Source organism: Lemur catta, chromosome 1 (genome assembly GCF_020740605.2).
Source record: "Lemur catta isolate mLemCat1 chromosome 1, mLemCat1.pri, whole genome shotgun sequence".
NCBI classification, from domain to species: domain Eukaryota; kingdom Metazoa; phylum Chordata; class Mammalia; order Primates; family Lemuridae; genus Lemur; species Lemur catta.
The window spans coordinates 140032235-140052685 of NC_059128.1; the positions used below are offsets into that span (position 1 = coordinate 140032235).

Here is a 20451-nt window from a genome sequence, read left to right on the forward strand (position 1 = left end):
GCTTATAATTTTTTTTGCTGTTGCAAATTATACATCAATGAAGGAAATTTTCTTAAGCTTTTTTTTGAGGGATATGACAGTTCAACAAATAGCAATTTAGAAAAAAAGCATCTAGGAATTTCTATGAGAAGATGAGCTGGGATTATACAACTGTGAAGGTGAGATCAGAAGCTTCAGTGGTCAGACAGCTGAGATCAGACAGCACAAATGATACAATCTTTGGGTAGCCAGCTGCTTCTGCATGTAGATAATGTGTAATCATCCATCTTTTCACATAAAAGCTATCTTGCAATTTGTGGTGGAACCTACTATCACTTGTATTTGTCTTTTACTTTTAATGAATAAATGAGTCACTACACTGTTTCTGCCTCTTAATTACAGCCTAAAGATTATAAATGCATTTAACTCCTTTATATGTGTGGTTACATATATTTATGTTACTTTTATTTATAATCACTTCTTTTCTGAATTTTGTTGGAAAAATTTTGCGTTTTCATAGATACTGTAAAATATTACATTCATATGAAAGACTATGTAATATGTTGAAAAGATTAACATAATGATGTCCATCCCATCCCCTCCCTCAGCTTAAGTGATTAAACATTACCAATACCCTCCTGGAGTGCCTCTCCCTACCCCTATCCTACTGCTAGCTTGAGGAAACCATCAGCTTCAGTGTGGGGTCTAGCATTCCTTTTCTTTTTTCAAATAGTACATCACATATGTTTATATCCCTTAACAACATATCGTTAACTTCACATATTTTGGAACGTTACATAAGTGGTATCATATGTGTGTGTATATATATCCATTTATGTATATGTACAGTATGTATAATAAATATAAATATATGTCAGTAATATTTGTGAGATTTATTTGTTGATATATATACCCATGGTTCATTCATTGCAATGTTCCATAATACTTGTGTGTATAAAGATGACACAATTATCCTTTTGCTGATGGAAATTCCAGTTTTTTGCTATTACAAACAGCATTGCTATGAACTTTTTTCAGTATACATCTTAGCGCATATATGAAAGAGTTTTTATGGCCACTTGTCCCTTTTTTGGCTAGTATTTGCTTGATATAGACTTTTAATGCTTTTATTCCCTGCCTTTCTGTATTCTAGTGATTTGGGTGTGTTTCTTATGATTAGCATAGGGCTATATTTTAAAAAATACAGTTTTTTTAACTTGAAAATTTAGTTAATTTACATTTAAAGTTAATATCTGTACACTCTGTATTAGTCATCTTTGGCTGTAATGATGCTGTGTAACAGCTGCAAACGTTCAGTGGCACGTAACGACAGACTTGTTTTCTGGCTCACAGGTCTGCAGTCTCTGCTGGGTTTGGCTGTAAGCTGTGGGTTGGCTTCAGTTATGTGCCTGCGGATCTGCTTATTCTTGTCCAGCACTACCTGGGCAGACCTTTCTCATGGTGTAGCCTAGGAGCACGAGGGAAGGCCGACTTGGTGCTCTTCAAGCCTCCGGTTAGGACCAGCACAGTGTCTTCTCTGCCCACTTGCCAGCAAGTCATATGGCCACACCCCCAAGTTCAAAGTGCCTGGGCAATGAGATTAAAGGCCAAAATTTGCAGAAATACCCTAATATAACTTGCATGTGAAATTGTGGGTTTAAAACAAATTACTTTTCCTCTTTTGGATGGTGCAAAAAACAGTAAGGTTTTTCTTCTTTCTCCTTTGTAAGTCCAGTGGGAAGGGTAGCATTTAAGGGAGGAGAAAGGGAATCTCAACATTTTATATTGTGTGCTGCTGAGCTGCCTTGTTGCTTAAAAGAATTGGTAGACAACCTCCTTTGAAAGTAGGTGGGAAGATATACTTACTAAAGTTGCGATTAGTGCAAAGAATCTTGAACATGTGACATTAGTGATGTCATTTATAAATATGTTTCTAAGAGCTACTCCATGACATTTTACATTAATTCCAACACATGCATTCAACTATATAGTTTTGTAAACTATAAAACTTGTGTACATTTATTTCCTCAGATGGTGAGGTTATAAATCTAGTGTTCATAAGTTTTATTATCCTGGTGTCTTTGAGGTTACTATTTTAGTGCTGAGAAAACTCTTGATGTCTTAAGAACTTTAAATCCTTGAATAAGCATTTATTTGGTTCTTCATGGTTATAGGCAGGACGGGGGTGCTGCGTAGTACAAGGTGCTTTGGTGTTACCATTTAGGAATTATAAATTTAAGATAAAATTTTTTGTTGTAAACATGAACAAGGAGAAAAGTCCCTGGCCAAAGAGATTAGACTCTACAGGTATAAATCTAAGTGGATTCTTGTGCACATTTAAACTCCTTTATGTATTTGTGACATGGCACTACCTTTGCTTGTCAGTGTTCAGCATGCTCCAGGTTAGCATGTTCCACCTCAGAGTTTCCTAGGAGGGAAAACAAATCTAATAGATTCAATTAAGCACCATCAAGAAAGTGCATCTATTGTGAGAAACTTTCATCTAAAACTGACATGGGGGTTATATGTTGTTTGAGATTTTCCATACAACTTCTCATTTCCTTTGGGATAACTGGGTTATCTGGAAATGGAAATCGTTTACTAGTGCACAGATAAAGAAGAATGCATGTTGGATGGGGGTCAGGTGATTACATGGCAGCACTATGATTATATGCTATTGCTAATTACAGTGTGGGAGCTGTGCATGTAAATGCTGATGCAGTCTTTTTTCATTTTGTAAATGTATACTTCTCATGTATATTACATGACATGACTGAAGCATATAGATGTGGCAAGCATTATTTCTTCAAAAAGTATTACCCTAGCTTTGCTTGTAAAGGAGAAGTCCTTCGTATTATACTATTTTCTCTCTCTCTCTATTTTTTTTTGAGAGAGTCTCGCTCTGTCGCGTGGGTTAGAGTGCCATAGCCTCAACCTAGTTCACAGCAACTTCAAACTCCTGGGCTCAAGCAATTCTCTTGCCTCAGCCTCCTGAGTAGCTGGGATGATAAGCATGTGCCACCACGCCTGGCTAATTTTTTCTGTTTTTAGTAGAGACCGGGTCTCGCTCTTGCTCAGGCTGGTCTTGAACGCCTGAGCTCAAGTGATTCTCTGGCCTGGGCCTCCCAGAGTGCTAGGGTTACAGGTGTGAGCCACCATGCCCAGCCTATTTTCTAAATTAATTTAGAAAATAACCATCACTTACTGTAAGAAGTAGCTTATCGGTTTATGAAGGAAGCTACCTATGAGGTAGCACAAATGTGCATTTTGTATCAAATCTGATCTTAACTTCTCCGTGGAATTTTATATATTAGACTTAGGCAGGCATTATGTATCCCTGGTTATGTTTAAATATAGCATTAGTATTTATGCCTAATACTAATGAGAAAGAGGAGGATTTATAATGTAAATCTTAGCAAAGAGTTGAGTTTGTATTAATACTAACACAAGGTGATGCTTTGTGTTATACTCTTAAGTGAAAAGAACCAAGTACAAAATTTTATATGTAGTATTTATAAAGTATATTTTTATTCAAATACAAATTAGAAAAAAAGTCATGAAAGGAATATCTTCCAAATGATTGGGTAGATGTAGGGGTATTGTGAGAGAATTTTTCTATTTTACTGCTGTTCCCATTTTTCTTTTTTTAAATAATGAACCCATATTAGTTCTATAATGAGGAAAATGTTCTTTATTAGAGAAAGCCTATAGCAATAACTTCAGTGATCTTTATTTGACAGCTTATATAAATCATTTATGTGCGATCAAAATAGACATAGCAGCTGTGATGTGTGCTGTATTTACTCTAGACAGAATGCTCTCTTTCTATGATTTATTTAGCTGGGACTTGGGAAGGAATAAGTTTTTAGTACTAAAGACAAAGAACACCTGTTAAGAAGTTTCTATGTGGTAATTACTTTATACATATTATTTACTCTTTAAAAATAACTTGTTTCAGAGAAAGGAAAATGTGAATTAAGTCACAATAATCTAAAGATTGGTAATCTTTTATATTCAATAGACGATGACGAGGGTTCTTCTGGAAATGGAAAATTTTTGAAACAAAATGATTTTCTTCATTTCCTTTTAGAGAACTTTATTTTAAGTATTGACCTTTAGATAATACTATTTCTTTCTCTTTGTCTCCTGACTAGGACATGTATTCCTCTGAGAAAACTTGGACAGCAGATTTTGGTTTAATATCTGATTGGGACAACATACAGAGACATTTCCAGCCATGAGTAAGTGTGCTGCTTTGTTTCATTTCAGCCGTCTCAGGAGCATTTACAGTATTGTACTTAAAAAAAGAAAACATATGTTTTAGGGCAAATTGGAATTATGTTACTTCTTCAGAGATTGAATAATCTGGTTCCACCCAGTACTGTGCACTTGTCTGTATTAAAACAAGGAGATACTTTTTGATGTTTGATTTGTTCTAAGAAGTTACACGTGATGAGGAAATCTGGGTCATTAGCTCCTTGGCCGATTTAGTTCTAGTATCTAAAATTTTCTATTAACTAGCCATTGGAAAATGACTCTAGAACTATGAATGGGGAACATTGCAGTTGATCATAATTAGCAGAGGTTTTATTGTGTGAAATTAAATCACTGGGTAACATGGGTTGGTATTATATTTAAGGAAAAAACCCCAGTCTCTCTATCCATGTCTTTGATAGAGACATAAGACAAAGAACCTAGGCTATTCTGGACTTAACCAAATTTGATATAGGTTTTATCTTCTCAGTCATGAGGGGATAGTATATGTAATATTTTCTCTTCCTATCCACTTCTGCTTGTGAAAAAAACAAGCGGATTTTTCTATTTTGTGTTAACTGTTTCTTTTTTAGAGGGTGAGGAAGAAATTGAGATTTTCCGCTAACTGGGATTCCATGGAAGTTTTGAAGTACAGATTTTCTGATTATGGATAGAATGAGCATTTCCTTATTGGGAGATAATGTTAGAGGGTTTAATTTTTTTAATGTATTCATATTGATATATTTACCATAATATGAAATAGGGTAGCTTTTTCATCATCAATTCAAGTAACTAGATAGTTGGTAAATGAAAACAAAGCTACTGTTATTGTGAAATCTTTGAGTGCTTTCTACTAAGAATAATATTGTGAGAAATGGTCTTTGATTTTAGACTTTTCAGTGGTGTGCCTTTGCAGTGGTATACTTGGAATAAACAGGGATAGTTGCTAGATGCATTCAAATACAGATTAAGAGAGAAACAGCTTTTGTTATTTCAGCTCCATTCATATGAAATTTTGCGAGAATATTTAATTGTAAAGTGCTAACTCTAGTGAAGATGGTAATGAGTTCATGAAAATTAAAAGAGAAATGGCCAGCATTTTAACTTAAAAAATGCTTACATTTCTGGAAAATTAACTAAATTTTCTTCTACTTTGTAATTTTAGGGTTCTGTTAGCATCACTGTTACCGAGGCAAGTTTTTTAAGGACAGGTACCCTGTGTCTTTGTTTTTGAATCTCAGTGTTTGACAGTGTCTTGTGTACCGCTGTCTGTAAAAAACATCCGAGTACTGTGAGGATGAAGGCAGGGGGAGGAATGGCTTGTTAGGCAGCTAATATAGTATCCGAATGACATGACATTTTGTGTTTTTATGTTACAATGGTTATATTTTATTTGCAAGGTTTTTCATTGGTTCTTTATATCCACTAATTCTTTTTCATTTCTGCCTAAAACAATTATTTTGCTCTTTTGTTATTTCTTTATCTCTTTGTGGATCTTTTACATGCTTACTTTAAAGTCTTTTTTGGATCGTTTGATAACTTTATAATTTTTGTCTGCAGTGAATTTATGTTGTGGTTGTTGATGTTGGCAGTATTTCCATCATGTTCTATAATTTTGCACGCACATTCTGATGAAAGTTTTTTTTTGCTTTGTCCTATGTGTCCCTTTCTGTTTCTTTTTGTAATTTTTTCCCCCTGCTGGTCTAGCAGATTTGTAGTTTGTCTCTGCCTGGCTTTGGCGTTTGCAGATCAGAATCAGGTCTGTGTTAGTGGATCAGAGGCCCTGCCCCGTGGTGACGTTGGGGACATCACAGATTCAGTCACTGAGTCAGCTGGCATTAGGTCAGCAACTTCCTATAAGCTGTAGCCTCAGCACAATTAGCAGAAGCCTTTCCAGTCCAGTCTCATAGTCAAGGAAGAGTGCCGCCCAGTTTCTGGTTTTGAGCGGAGAGCCTGGCTACTGACCCTGCTTCATAGGGGTCACTTTTATTTGCAGTTACCCCATAGGATGAAACTTCCTGCTGCTTTTTCCTGCTCCGAGGCCCAGAGTCCAGCTGACATTGTGGCTTCAGCTTGGTTCACACTTTGTGTTCCTGTTAGATTTCTGATCCATAGAGATGTTTAACGTGCTGTGGGGCATAGCTATGTCATTTTAGAGATTTGTTTTTGTTATTTCTATGTGTTTGTTGTGAGAAGGGGGAGCTGCAAAAAATGAACAATGTCCTTGGGGGTCTAACCACTGGTATCAGAATAAAGTCCAAACTCCTTACTTCACATTTCAGGTTCTTTTTTAAAAATCAGTTTTTGCTTAGTTTCCTAGTTCCTAGAGCTGCTCTCTGTCACCCACGCCACACTTCACTTGCGAGGTGAGCCCCATGCGCCCCTTCTCCATAGCACTCTGCCTACCTCGTTTCTAGAACCCACCTAACTGTATTCAAATCATCTGTTTATTTGCTTGTATCTTTCTGTAATCTGTATGCTCCTTGATGGCAAAGACTGTTTTATTCTGAGTGCCAAACACTGTTCCTGGCGCTTAGTAGGTGTTAAATAAATATTGCACAGCTTTGGGTGTTTCTAAGTAATGTCCTTAGTTGTGAGAGTTATTCCAGGTATTATTTTTAGGTGAAATTTGAGCCATTTGCGTGAGAGGAGTGTGTGTTTGTGTAGAGTGTGGCTCAGGATAAAGCATTCCAGGTTGGTGGCACATGGAATGTGAGAAAGGCATGAAGGTGTGACTCCATGCAGGTGTTGCTAAGGAGTTGGACACTCCGGAGTCCAGCGATGGGAAGGGAGATGGTAAAGCTGGAGGTGAAATCAGGGTCCAGGCCATTTACACTGGATCCTGTAGGGCTTACGGAGCTAGTAGGGGATTTCAATTAGGGGAGCAACTTAAAAAGATTTTATTCTGGAAAATTACTCTGACAAATACAGGTTTTTGTTACATGTAAATTTAAAAAATTGTTTACACAGGCAGTTTTTGCTTTCTCTAGCTTTGTTCTTAGTTTTCACTTCTTTTCAAGATTCCTTTGCATCAGACTGAGTTACATTTCTTTTTCTTGCCAATTTGATGGTTTTCTCTAGCAAAAGAAATTGTTGAGTAGACCACTATAATGAGAGGTTAGGGAGTATTACAGCGATTTACCTTGTGCTGCAGTTTCTAGAGGGTTGTAAGTCTTCCAAAAAGTGAGATCTGAGTATATCAGAGTTCCTGTTTTTGAAGAAAAAAAATTTATGGAAGCATGGTACAGGTTAAAAAAATAGGAATATATGTCATTAAAGTTAAGGTAAGATTTCCAAACTTAGATTTGGGTGAGAATGATGGGTTAACTAACCTTTTTTTCACTACTTCTCTAGAGACTAAAAGAAAGATTATATCTGGGTGGATTTATCTATGCAGTATTTCTCAACCATTGCCCTGTCGTGAAACACTAGAACATGGTAAGAGTTGTACAGCACATGGGATAAACTGATAAAGCTGTTTGGGGTTTGGAGGCAATTGGCTGCGCACCCTCAGGCCAGGCTGCCACACGTGCCCAGCTGCCCTGGCAGCCGAGGGGTCAGTGTCTCCACACACCGTGCACTCTGGGCACAGTGGCTGGAATGCCCCCTGCACAACTGTAAGGCCTGGAGAATTTGTTAAACGCTTTGTGATGCCTTTCAGCTTTTATTCTGGCTGATACACATTCTGTCAAATTCTGAGGCTGAATATTTATTTTGTGGAAAATGCATTCTATGATGCTGTTATGATGTGCATTTCATTGTGGATTGTTAGCTTTATTACAATTCACAAAAAGCCTTTTGAGTTTTAGTACTAAATTGTTCTTGTTTTTCTGTATTTGCATATTTTGCAGTGTTTAACATTTATCAGTTTTGCCCATTTTGTTTTCTCAGACGGTGCCAAGGATGAAATAAAGTTGTTATACTCAAACTGTGACTGTAATTTGAAATGGATCTCTTAGACCTTTAATGGAGATTATTACATGAGAAGTTTGTGTGAAAGACAGTGTCAGAAAATAATGAATATTTTGGTGGATAGTGTTAAAAAAAAAAGCCAAAAAAGCACCAAAAAACAAAGAGAAATGATTAGCGTACTACTTAATTTTCTCTTCTAAAGCTTTAAGGTAAAAAAAAAGAAAAGCTTATTTGCTCTATTTTAATCTTCTGTATTTTATTTCACTTTTGTCAGGAAAGTTTTGCTCTGTAAGTAACTAGATGACATGTTTCTTAGAGAGTCTTTCTGGACATGGGCTCTCTTCTCCTGACTGGGCAATCCGGGAGTGAGTCTGTTGTGTTTGAGTGTTTGATTCTGCCCTTTGGCCTAAATAATGGAATGAGTTTTTTGAGGTCACTTCAGGATATGAAACATTTCTCATTCACCTGAGGAAAAGTAGTGGCAGTGAATAATTTGAGACATAGCATATCTGTGGTTGCTAATAGAACAGAAGTAAAGATTCTCATTCAGCAGTGTACTAAGAGTTCATGTTGAAGTGAAGAACAATTTGTTTTAACATTTGTTAGAGCAGATAATGTTATAAATAATTGAATAGATTGCAAAATCCCTCAGTGGTAGTATAAGGATTCTTCTGAGTCTTATTAAATAGAAGAATTATGCTGCAAGTAACAGAAGATGTTCCCTAAATTTTGGCTAAAATTTCTCTCAAGGACAATAGCCCATCTAGATAGATATTCTGTTTTATGGAATAGCTGTGTACTTCAGATATTGGGTAGAAGTTAAAGAAAAGACAAAGTTGTTGGAATGTATTTATTTTAAATACAAGTATTAAATGGAATTGTTTGGAAGTATTTAATGTCATTTAGTGGAATATTGAAAGAAATCCCCTTTTAAAGTATAACAAGTCTTCTTTTGTTGCATTCAAACTCATTTATGTTTGATAAATTTAAATTTTGGAATATAAAGTTTTAAATGTCAAGCATTCTCAAAATGAATATATTATCAGCGATTCTTAATGTGGGGAGAGGAATTTGGAAATATGTGGAGACTCTGTGCTTGACAGTTCCTGGGGGGACCTGCTGGTTTTAGTGGGCAGGGCTGCGTGGAGTGACTGGGGGTTGCTGCTGAGAAACCCCAGTGTGACCTGCAGAGCTGTGCAGCCATCAGCCGCAGCAGGCAGGGTGGCACGGAATGCCAGCCAAACTTGCTTCTCAGAAAATTTATGCTATCAGTTTCTTAGTTTAATGCGCTTCATTGTATTAATACTATTCAAAATGGAATATACTGGACTGTTAGCTACTTTATCTTCTTTTGACCACTTGTATAGAAAAATGAGTAATTCTTAGTTTGATACTATGGGAAATTAAATATGAATTTGATATAGTATTTCTTATAGAGTGTATTCAGTGTTTTAAATTCTTTTTGGGAGATGGTTTACATTCTTTTGTATCCACTTCTTTTGATATTTTTTTCAAACTTATAACAAGAAAAGTTGTAAAAGTAGTACCCAAAATTCCCATATATATACCTTTTCTCCAGATTTACCAATTATTTACATTTTGTCCATTTGATTCTCTCTTTGTCTTGCTCTCCCCTCCCACCTCTATAAAAGAAATTGATTTGTGGTTAAAAAAACATTTTCTGTGAAAATCTGGTTTCCTTTTATTAAAAATCATTTAAATTTTTTGCATAAATGTAAATTACTATAGTAGTATAGGCTTAATTAGGCTTCTAGAGTACTTTAGGTAGTTAAATTCTAAAATTTCAAATTTTATATCTACTATTTTACTATTATTCTTCAAAAGCTATATTATTTGCCTAGTTTTTGTAGGTTTGTCATTAAAAGTTTTCTTTTAGATGTACAATATATTACATAATGTAAATTTTATATGTAAATCAACTTCAATTAAAAGTTTTTAGTACAACACAAACCAGTGTGCGACAAATGACTTTTTAACTAATAATTTAAAGATATTTCATTCTTAAGAAAATTCTTTAAAATTCTATTCTGAGAGCAGTAAGTTTTCCAGTGGCAGTCCTCTCTAAGTTCCCAGAGCCTCAGAGCCCTGGGTTGGGACACTGGCTTTGTTGCTAACTAGCCATGTTATGTTTGGCAAGTGGCTTGACCTCTTGAACCTCTTTAAGGGTCCCCACCCCTTGTACCCTCCCCTGCCTTTACTCATTTGTAAACGTGGGGACTGGACTAGATCATCTGGAAGCCTTCTAGTTCTAAAATTTACCATTAAGTCAGAACATTTTCATTCCCAATTTTGCCTTACAGGAGCACATATGTTGGATAAAATAAAGTATGCCCCTATTAGTTACAAGGTAGGCTAAATTAAGAAAACACACACAGTTTTCAGGGTTTGGGGGCCTGCTTGTGTTGGTCTGAGTTGGAATTTCAGAGGTACCATTGTTCCAAATGCAGACACATGTTCTCTGGTTCATTCTCCTTTTTCTCCAGTCAGAGTTCAGAGAGGAATATGTATTTCAAATTAATATTTTTGAATGTTCATCTTGTTATCTCATTCATTCATTTCAGAAAAAAGAGTTTGATTTTTAGTTGTTTTCTTGAATCTGTGTTGTTACAACTGATGTTCTGGTTGGGAAAAAATCTGTATCTGTTACATTAACTTCTCTGAAAGCGGATTTCTATATGGAAATACGTGTATGACTTTTAATATTTCTTATTTATCAAAAGACATAGAGGAAAGCACAGCTTAGTAGGAGATGTTTGTTATATGGTCTATAATGAATAAATTTACACATAATTAACATCCAGTTTTTCAGTAGTGTCTGGACAGCTGTACATTATCATTTTTTGCATTAAACATCTTCTACTCAGGGAATTTGAGCCTGTCAATGTGTATGGTGGATGCCGTTGTATAGGTGTCTCTTCATTTCCTGGGGTGTGAAATTGGTATTAAAAATTTCCATGCCTCTGTCATTCCTCCTCAAAAAACCTTTTTTTTTTTTTCTTTTTTAGAGTTCGACAAGGTAACTGTGAAAGTAATTTTTTTAGCTTCCCTTTAAAGCTTTAGGTTGGAAAGGTCAGGAATGGAGTGGAAACATCTTCCCAGTTCTCCTCCTTACCCCAGTCTCCCACTCTTACTTTAGATATTGAGCTATGAATTAGTGTTTTTTTTTTTTCTTAAAAAACCAGAAATATATTATATGTTTGTATAGTATATGGTTGTGGCCCAGAAGTTAGGAGGGTTCTCTCTTACATTGAGAGAGTGGCCATTGTGTAGGCCGGTGTAGTGGAGTGCTGGCTTTTCCCCCTGAACGCAGAAACTTGCTTCCCCTGACATTGCCCAGGTATCCTAGAGTGGCACCAGTTTGATTTCCCTTTCACACATTTATTTGTAGCATTCAGGTGTTAGACTTTAAGCAATAAAATGTAAAAAGATTCTGGTCAGATACTGATAGATATTCATTAACATTTATGTTAAATAGTAGGGCATTTGGAGTCACAATGGCTAAATTTTAAAAATACAATTGCTTGTTTCAGATTTTAGAAGAATGGAATAGAAATGGAATTGATAGGATCTGTTAGTAAAGGTTTTGACACTGTACAGTAAAGCACTGTGTTTAATCTCTTCACTAGTTAACCTTGTTCTGATAGACACAAAGTAAGGGAGAATGTTTGCTTGATTATAACTTAAAAGAGATTTGTAAAAGCAAACGTATACACATCTATTAAATTTTTGTGTAAATTACAATAGTTGGTCTTGTGTATTTTTCTTAGGTAATAATTTTATGTTGCTGTCTTTCTGTAATATATAGATGTAGGCGACTTGTGGGGTGTTCTGCATTAGGAAAGGAGGAACTAGGTATTACCAGTGTTAGAAAAGCATTGTGAACTTGTTTACTTGTGACAGTTATGGTACAACAGAATTTGAATTTAATTTTCAAACCTGCTTGAATTTGTTGCTTTAACATAAGTTTCCATGCTAAGTTCAGACCACTATAATATCACCACTACAATGTATTTAATTGACCTTCCTTATTATAAAAAATGTTTCTGGTGGTAGAAGTAACCTAGAAGCTATATGAAAGAAGATTTCCTTACTTCTAAGGGGAAATCTTCATTGCTATGAGAGTCTCTCCTTTGGGTAAGGAAAGGTGCTTTTCCATTGCCATGGAGCTTGTACGCGGTCTTATCCAGGCTGCCACACATGGAGTTAGTTGATAGAGCCATCGTGATTTTTAAAAGTCACTCTTAGACCTTTAGGGGAACTTTGTGCCTGTTTGGGGTACCCGCAGGTATAATGTATCTATATATAAGGGGAACTTTGCGCAGAACACAAGAAAAACTTCATCTCTGCTTTCTGGGTACCCAAACCAACTTTGTCAAAAGGAATTTAGTTCCCAAATGATTCCTTAGAAGTATCTCTGCACTTAAATAAACAAAAGGTACTTTAAAATGTTTGTTTTGCATTATTGTAAAAATGGAGTCATTATACTTTTCCCCTAAAATATGCTGTGAAAATTGGTAGACACCAGAGATTTTATTCTATAATAACTGAAAGGATGTGCTTTGCTAGCTCAGTGTTGAGCTGCAGTCTCATGGAAAATAATGTCTAGATCCACAAAGATTTCCTTCTTCAATTTTTTTCTTTCATTAGTGTGTATCTCTTCTCAACAGGTGAAATTTTGACATCTCTTAATACCTCCTTGCCAACCAGTCCAACTTATTTTCAGTAGGATCACTTCTTTATTTTTAAATTTTATTTCTGAAAATGTATTTTTTTAAAAATTTATTTATTGTTGAACCATTTGAGAGTAGGTTGCATGTTCCTTTACTCATTTGTATTTCAGTGTGTAGTTCTGAAAATCAAGGCCATTCTCTTGTGTAACCACAGTAAAATGCTCACATAAATTAGGCTTTTCTTTTTTTTTTTTTTTTGAGACAAGAGTGTCGCTTTGTTGCCCTGGCTAGAGTGAGTGCCGGGGCGTCAGCCTAGCTCACAGCAACCTCAAACTCCTGGGCTTAAGCGATCCTCTTGCCTCAGCCTCCTGAGTAGCTGGGACTACAGGCATGCGCCACCATGCCAGGCTAATTTTTTCTATATATATTTTTAGTTGTCCAGATAATTTATTTCTATGTTTTTTTTTTTTAGTAGAGATAGGGTCTCGCTCAGGCTGGTCTCAAACTCCTGACCTCCAGCGATCCACCCGCCTCGGCCTCCCAGAGTGCTAGGATTACAGGAGTGAGCCACCGCGCCCGGCCTAGGCTTTTCTAATATATGATCCTTATTCCAATGTTGGCAATTTCCCCCCATGATGTCCTTTATAGCATTTTGCTCCTTCAGGACAGGATCCAGCTGAGTGTTATTCATATGTTGCATTTAGTGAAGTCTTTTTAGTCTCCTCGAATCTGAAATAGTTCCTCAGATTTTCTTTATCTTTCATGGTGTCAGTGTTGTTGGAGACCACAAACCAGTGCTTTTATAGACTCTTCCGCAGATGAGGAATGTCTGAGGGCTCCTCTAATGAGATGCGACCTAACAGGTGTGACTGGTTTGGGGGCATTCTGTCAGGGAGCTTGCCTGGAAGAGAAAGGAAGACTTCTTGGTGATCACTAGATTTCCTTCTTATTTAGCTTTTTAATAGAAAAACTTCCCATTTCTTCTTTAATTGAAATAGGATTCAAATCTCTTGCATAAGTACGGGATTTATTGTTCTGCTTTACTAGTTTCTGTTTTACTTTTATTACAAAGGCTTGAGAAAAATAGCAGTGAAATATTTTCTAGAATGTGAGATGACCTTGAAAAGAGACAACATTTTCTTTTTAGCAGAATTCCTATTTTGAATTCTGTCGACAAAATCTTAAGATGCTACTGAACAAATACTGAGAAGGTATAAGGTATAGCAGGATTTTTAATTGTTTTATAGCAATAAAACAGCTGCATCTATTTATATATAAATGGAGATTGCTTCACTAAAGATTAGCCGTTCTCTTAACCTGGTGCCTCTTTGTCTTTGTCCTGATAAATTTTCTTTAGCCAAAAATAGAATAAATGAACATATCAAGACTGATTCTAATTAGGTTTTAGAGATTTATGGGTCATATTAGATGTTAATATAAAATGTCAGGATCTATAGTTATGACTGTTAAAAGTTTAATAATAGCAAGGTATAGTGAAAGCTAGAAAGTTAACTTGGAATATTGCAAAAGATAGGAAATTCAAAGTTAGACAACTTTGGGACATGATACTGTAAATTAATTTTATATAATATTTTAAGAGTCATAATGTTTTAATCTTTGATTTTATAATAAAGTTTAAGGGAGAGAATTATAATTTTGAATAATAATTATGTTCTAATTTTCATATAAACAGGTACTTAATAAGCCCTTACATGTATATTGCTACTGTCTTGGTCTTTGGGGTTCCATCCAAGAACAAGACAGACATGGGTTTTGGCCTTGCAGAGCATAGAACTAGTATGGAAGAGAGATATTAAACAAGTAGCACTGTATTATTAATACAAAAAGACATTCAGGAGTCTGCAGGAGCAAGGGAACCCTATCCTCAGGGAGGTTGGAAGACCACCTTGAGAAAATCTTATTCCAGCTGAGTCCTGAAATGAAGAAGAAGAGGGAGAGTGTTCTAAACAGAGGAAACCATGTGTGTGAAGACCTGGCATTGAGAGACTAAGATTGAGATTAAGGAATTAGGGAAAGTTCAGTATTGGTAGAAGCAAGTAGGTTGGAGGAGATTAAGTTTAGTTTAGATAAACACTTCACCCTTGCCTCCGTTTTCTACTTTTATTTAATTTCATTTAAACTAATCTATTTTCATCCTCCCCACCCCTTTTTGCTGTTGTTTGTTAAGGTATAACCACAACATTAAAATAAATGCATTTTGAAAATAGGGGGAAAAAATCACTGGTATCCCCAGTATGTTAAAGAAGTCATTTGCTTTTCTGTATATGACATTCTAGCATTCAGATATTATATATTTTTGTATAATCGCATTTGTAGTGTATATGCAGTTTAATGTTTGGATTTCTAACAGTGAATTGTGTTTAAAACACTATATTTCTGTAATTGTTTTCATAATTAGAATTCATAATTATCATATTCTTTACAAGTAATGATGCATCATAGTTTCTTTAATCATTTCCCTATTTTTTGTCATTTAAGATGGTTCAGTTTTTAAAAAATGTTTACAGAATAAATATCACTGATGAATTTACCCTTTTTTCATTAAACCAGAATTAATTCCTTAGGCTAGATTTATAGTATTGAAATTTTTTTGCCTATGTCTTTTGCCTTTCTGGAAAAGATTGCACCTGTTTTAATCCGGTAATTGTATACAAGGATATCAATTTCACCATGACTAATTTAGTAGGCTCAAAATGATGTAAAGTTGCTTTCAGTTGCATTATTTGGTTTTTAGACAGGATAACTTTTTACAAAAATCGTGATAAAGTCCAGGAATGGTGCCTCATGCCTGTAATCCTAGCACTCTGGAAGGCTGAGGTGGGAGGATCGCTTGAGCTCAGGAGTTCCAAACCAGCCTGAGCAGGAGTGAGACCCTGTCTCTACTAAAAAGAGAAAAATTAGCTGGACATTGTGGCACGTTCCTGTAGTCCCAGCTACTCAGAAGGCTGAGGCAGGAGGATCGCTTGGGCCCAGGAGGTGGAGGCTACAGTGAGCTATGAAGATGCCACTGAACTCTATCCAAGGTGACAGAGTGAGACTCTGCCTCAAAAAATAAAAAAATTGTGATAAAATACTTATAACATACCATTTACCGTCTTGACCATTTTAAGTGTATAGGTCAGTAAAGTGTGTTCACATTGTTGTGAGGCCAATCTCCTCATCTCTTCATCATGCAAAACTGGAGACTCTGTACCCGTCAAACACTAACTCTCCTTTTCTTCATCTCCTCAGCCTTTGGCTACTTAGGTACCTCGTATCAGTGGAATCATACAGTATTTGTTGTTTTGTAACTGGCTTCTTTAACTTAGCACGATGTCCTCAAGGTCCATCCATGTTGTATTAATAGCATGTGCCAGAACCTCCTTTCTTTTTAAAGCTGACTAATATTCTCTTGTATGTGTAGACCACCTTTTGTTTATCCACTCATCTGTTGATGGACACTTGGGTTGCTTCCCTCTTTTGGCTATTGTGAAATATGCTGCTGTGAACATGGGTGTACGAATATGTCTTTGGAATCCTGCTTTCAAACTTTTGGGTCTATACCCAGAAGTGGAATTGCTGGATCATATGGTAATTCTATTTTTAGTTTTGTGAGGAAATGCCATGCATTTTTCCACAGTGCTGCACCAGTTTAACATTGTGCAAGGGTTCCATTTTCTCCACATCCTCCCCAACACTTATTATTTTCTGTTGTTCTTTTTTCTTTTTGATAGTAGCCGTCCTAGTGAGGTGGTGTCTCCTTGTTAGACAAGATAGCTTTTTTTCATGTACTCAACTGTTTACGTTTTTCTCTTGCATCATATCCTTCTAAAGTAGTCTTCCAAAATGATTATTGAGAACTCACAGGTTTTAACCTTGGATGCTGCTTTTGCACCTCAAAAATTTATTATGAAGCAATGTAGCTTTTAAATATTTATTGGAATTTTATGTATTTCTTTTGTGACATGGATCATTTTTTGATGGTCAGAGGAGAGATAAGAAAGAAAGGGCAGAGGTAGGAAAAGGTTGCAGAAAGGGAGGAAGAGTGGAGAATGAAAAATACCAAAGGTGAGTTTTGCCTAATGTACTGTTGTGTTGAGGACACTGTTGGTGGTCTTCCTTCCCTGTAGTAATTAATATGTTATGGTGATTACAGATTTCATACCAGGGAAGCTCTACAAAGATCTCTTTGAATGTTAGAGGGACTTATGTGTTTACATATATTATATAAGCACTTTTGTGAATTCTATGGAAATAGTTTGGTCTTTACATTTACATGTTTTGTATGTATGTGCACATATGAACAGTTGATCTTAAATGTGATGTTGCATTGAATTATGATTTATTCCAAGGCTATAAACATAGACCTAAATGCTTTTTAGTATTTTTTTATGGTAATGAATTTTAAAAAACCAATATTATTTGATAGCTTTGTTGGAATCTAGAGTAGGTCCAGATTGTCTGAATGCCCTGTTTTTTTGAGTTCTTGATTTTGAAAATAAAGTCATATTTAAATTTTCTTATTGTGAATGGAAGGTCTCTTTCCTTCTGTATTTGTGTGTTCATTTGCATGTGGCTTTGGAAAGTCAAAAGAGAGGTCAGTTTTGCACAAAAGAAGGCTTCCTTTAAAAATTCAAAATGTAATAATTTGGAAATTAGAATTTGTTCTGTTATAGTATACTATGTACAGACTTTAATTCACAGTGTTTTTCTACTTTAAGGGTAGCACAACTCTCCTGTCATCCTGTACTTGCAAGTCATCTCAATTGTAATTCAATAATTAATTTTATAATATGTGTTTAATGCCAGTGTCTCTTGGTAGAATGGAAGGAAGTTGATCACCCCTGTAATACAGCAATTGGCATGGTACCTCTTACATACTAGGTACATGAGAAATCTTGTATAAATGAACAGGATTTTACTGCCTTTAAATTGCACTTATGATATATAGTCAGTACATTAAGAATTTCTCAATGTTGTGAAAGTAAATTGGGATAATATATTTTTATTTCCCATGCTTGTGAAACTTACTTTGCACGTTTATGATAGTGTCTTACTGAGCTACAAAATTGATGAAAAGTTTCTTGCCTACTTTATATAAGCAAAGTGAATTGTGAAAAAAGTCAACTAATTTTTATTTTTGATCACATTGACTGCCACATAAAAAAATCAGAAACTTTTCCTTGGGGCCACAGTGTTTTATTATGAAAATAGAATAAAAACTTCGAATGTAATTTAAAGGTGAATATAAATAGAAAAATGAAATGTATTGACTTCTATTCATTTAATCCATGTTTTTAGAATTGTCAGTATTAATTGTAACAATAAAAACATCAAGAAGTAAGATTTTATATATGCTTCACATGGCCCTGGGGTCAAAACTAGAGTGAGTTAAATACAACTCTCATGGCAGTTAATGTGTTATAATCAACATATGCTATACTTTGTATTGTTTACTTTATAGAGATTGATTTTGAAAATTCTATAACAAAGTGATCATATCCCATCTTTAAAATTTAAGTAGAATGACAAAGAAATGAAGTCTGTTAACTGATTTATTAACCCCAAGGGAGAGGCCTGTTAACTGATTTATTAACCCCAAGGGAGAGGCCAGTTAGAAATGGGTTTATAATTTAATATCCTATAGTCTTTTTCTATTTGCAGACCAATGGACATCTTGAATATTTACAGATTATTTTTGTCACAAGAAGTGTGACCTCTCACTTTTTTTCCCCATCTCATTTATCTACATGTTCTGAAAAGAATGACAGAAGTTTAATTCTAAATTGTATTTCCAGGAAAGCCAAAAAAGTTTTCTGTAAAATGGGTAAAAAAAAAAAAAAAAAAACCTGAATCATTGCCAAGAACGAAAAGATGCTGGATTGTTATTCGCATGATCAAAAGAATGTGTAAACATAGAATACAGTGCAAATATCCCTGTCTGTGTTTATTGCATAAAAAAGATGTTGATGAAATATTTGAAAGTGTAAAAACACATTAGTTCCAAAAGAATACACATAGTATCACTTCATTTTTCTATAATCAATAACAAAAAAATACGTGGATAAGTCTAAAGGGTTGTTAATAGTGCTTATCTCTGTATGGGGGGCCTGGAGACATTTTTATTTTATGTTAGGTTACTTTTGGATTCTTATTTTTCTACAGTGAATGTGCATTATTTTTGTAATAAGAAAAATTATTAAAGATGTGTATTGACAGAAAGAAGAAAATAGCGACCTGTTAAATTAGTTTATAAGTCCTTAAGATTCTGTGTGTTAGTTTGAATTACTTATAACATTATTTGCTATGAATAGTAGTATAATTTTGCTTTAGAATTGTACTGTAATTCTTTTTACATTTAGGGTCAAACAAGATGCTCCAGTGAACTTGTTCATGATTTTATTAAGTAGATGAGAGAAAGAATACAAATGAGATCAAATTCAGTCTTGTTCTTCCTGTCTCTGAGTGAGATGAGGAGAGTTGGGAAAATATTTCTTTCCTCTGCCTAGCTATTTTTCTTTATGTGATTTGCTATTGATCCCTTTTCATCTGAGAGAAGTTGATTTTTGCCTTGTATTTATTTTTGGAAAAGGTAGTTGGAATCAGTCGAAATGTCCAAATACGTGTAGACAGTGATTCTATTTCCAGCCTTGCATTCCTCTCTCCTTGTTGTTGTCTCGTTCTTGTTCTCTCACACATATTCTCCCTTGTGCCCTGCTCTGGAGTGCTAGGTGGGGAGGAAAGTAAGTCAGCAGTTTTTGGTGTTAGCCAAAAGGTAGTGGTTTCGGGGTGGCCGTGTATAACAAATACAAATGTAGGAAACAAGATTGAGGTAAGAATTTTTCTGTTGAAAAAAAGAACTAGCTCACAGCTGTTTGCAGGCAGCCCATTGCAAGGACAACTATAACATTTCTTGTCCACCAAGCTACATTGGATTTCTAACATGTATAGGCAATAATATTTTTGTTTTAAGTGCTCTGTTTCCAGTTAAATGCAGAACTTTTTGGATTTGTCTTTGTATTATTTCAGGTAAAGTCCGAAAAGTATGATTCAGATTTTTAAAAATTTCTTGATGTTTTAGAACAATGTTAGATTTTTGGAAAAATTGAGCAGAAAGTACAGAGAGTTTCCTTGTACCCCTTACACCCCCAAACCAGTTTCTCCTATTATGAACATCCTGCATTAATGTGGTACATTTGCTGTAATTGATGAGCCAATACTGATGCCTTATTGTTAACTAAAGTGCGCAGTTTACATTAGGGTTCACTCTTTGTGTTGTACAGTTCTATGGGTTTTGGCAAATGTATAATGACATCTCCCATTACAGTATCATACAGAATAGTTTCACTGCCCTAAAAATCTCCTGTGATCCACAATTCATCCCTTCTTTCCCCTTCTAAAAGCCTTGGCAACCACTGATTGTTTCACTGTCTCCACAGTTTGGACTTGTCCAGAATGTCATATAGTTGGAATCATACAGTATGTAGCCTTTTCAGATTGGCTTCTTTTACTTAGCAATATGCATTTAAGGTTCCTTCGTATCTTTTCATGGCTTGATAGCTCATTTCATTTGATTGCTGAACAATATTCCACTGTACAGATGTACCACAGTTTG

At 35.3% G+C, this 20451-nt stretch overlaps 1 protein-coding gene across 1 annotated transcript in view; it reads left to right on the top strand.

Moving 5' to 3' along the window:
- Nucleotides 1-4138: 4138 nt before the first annotated feature.
- Nucleotides 4139-20451, top strand: part of USP6NL (USP6 N-terminal like) — a 113430-nt gene continuing 97117 nt past the window's right edge. Inside the window, exon 1 of the mRNA XM_045535962.1 lies at nt 4139-4220. Coding sequence (XP_045391918.1) covers nt 4217-4220 — 4 coding nt within the window. The 5' untranslated portion in view covers nt 4139-4216. The remainder of the gene's footprint in view (nt 4221-20451) is intronic.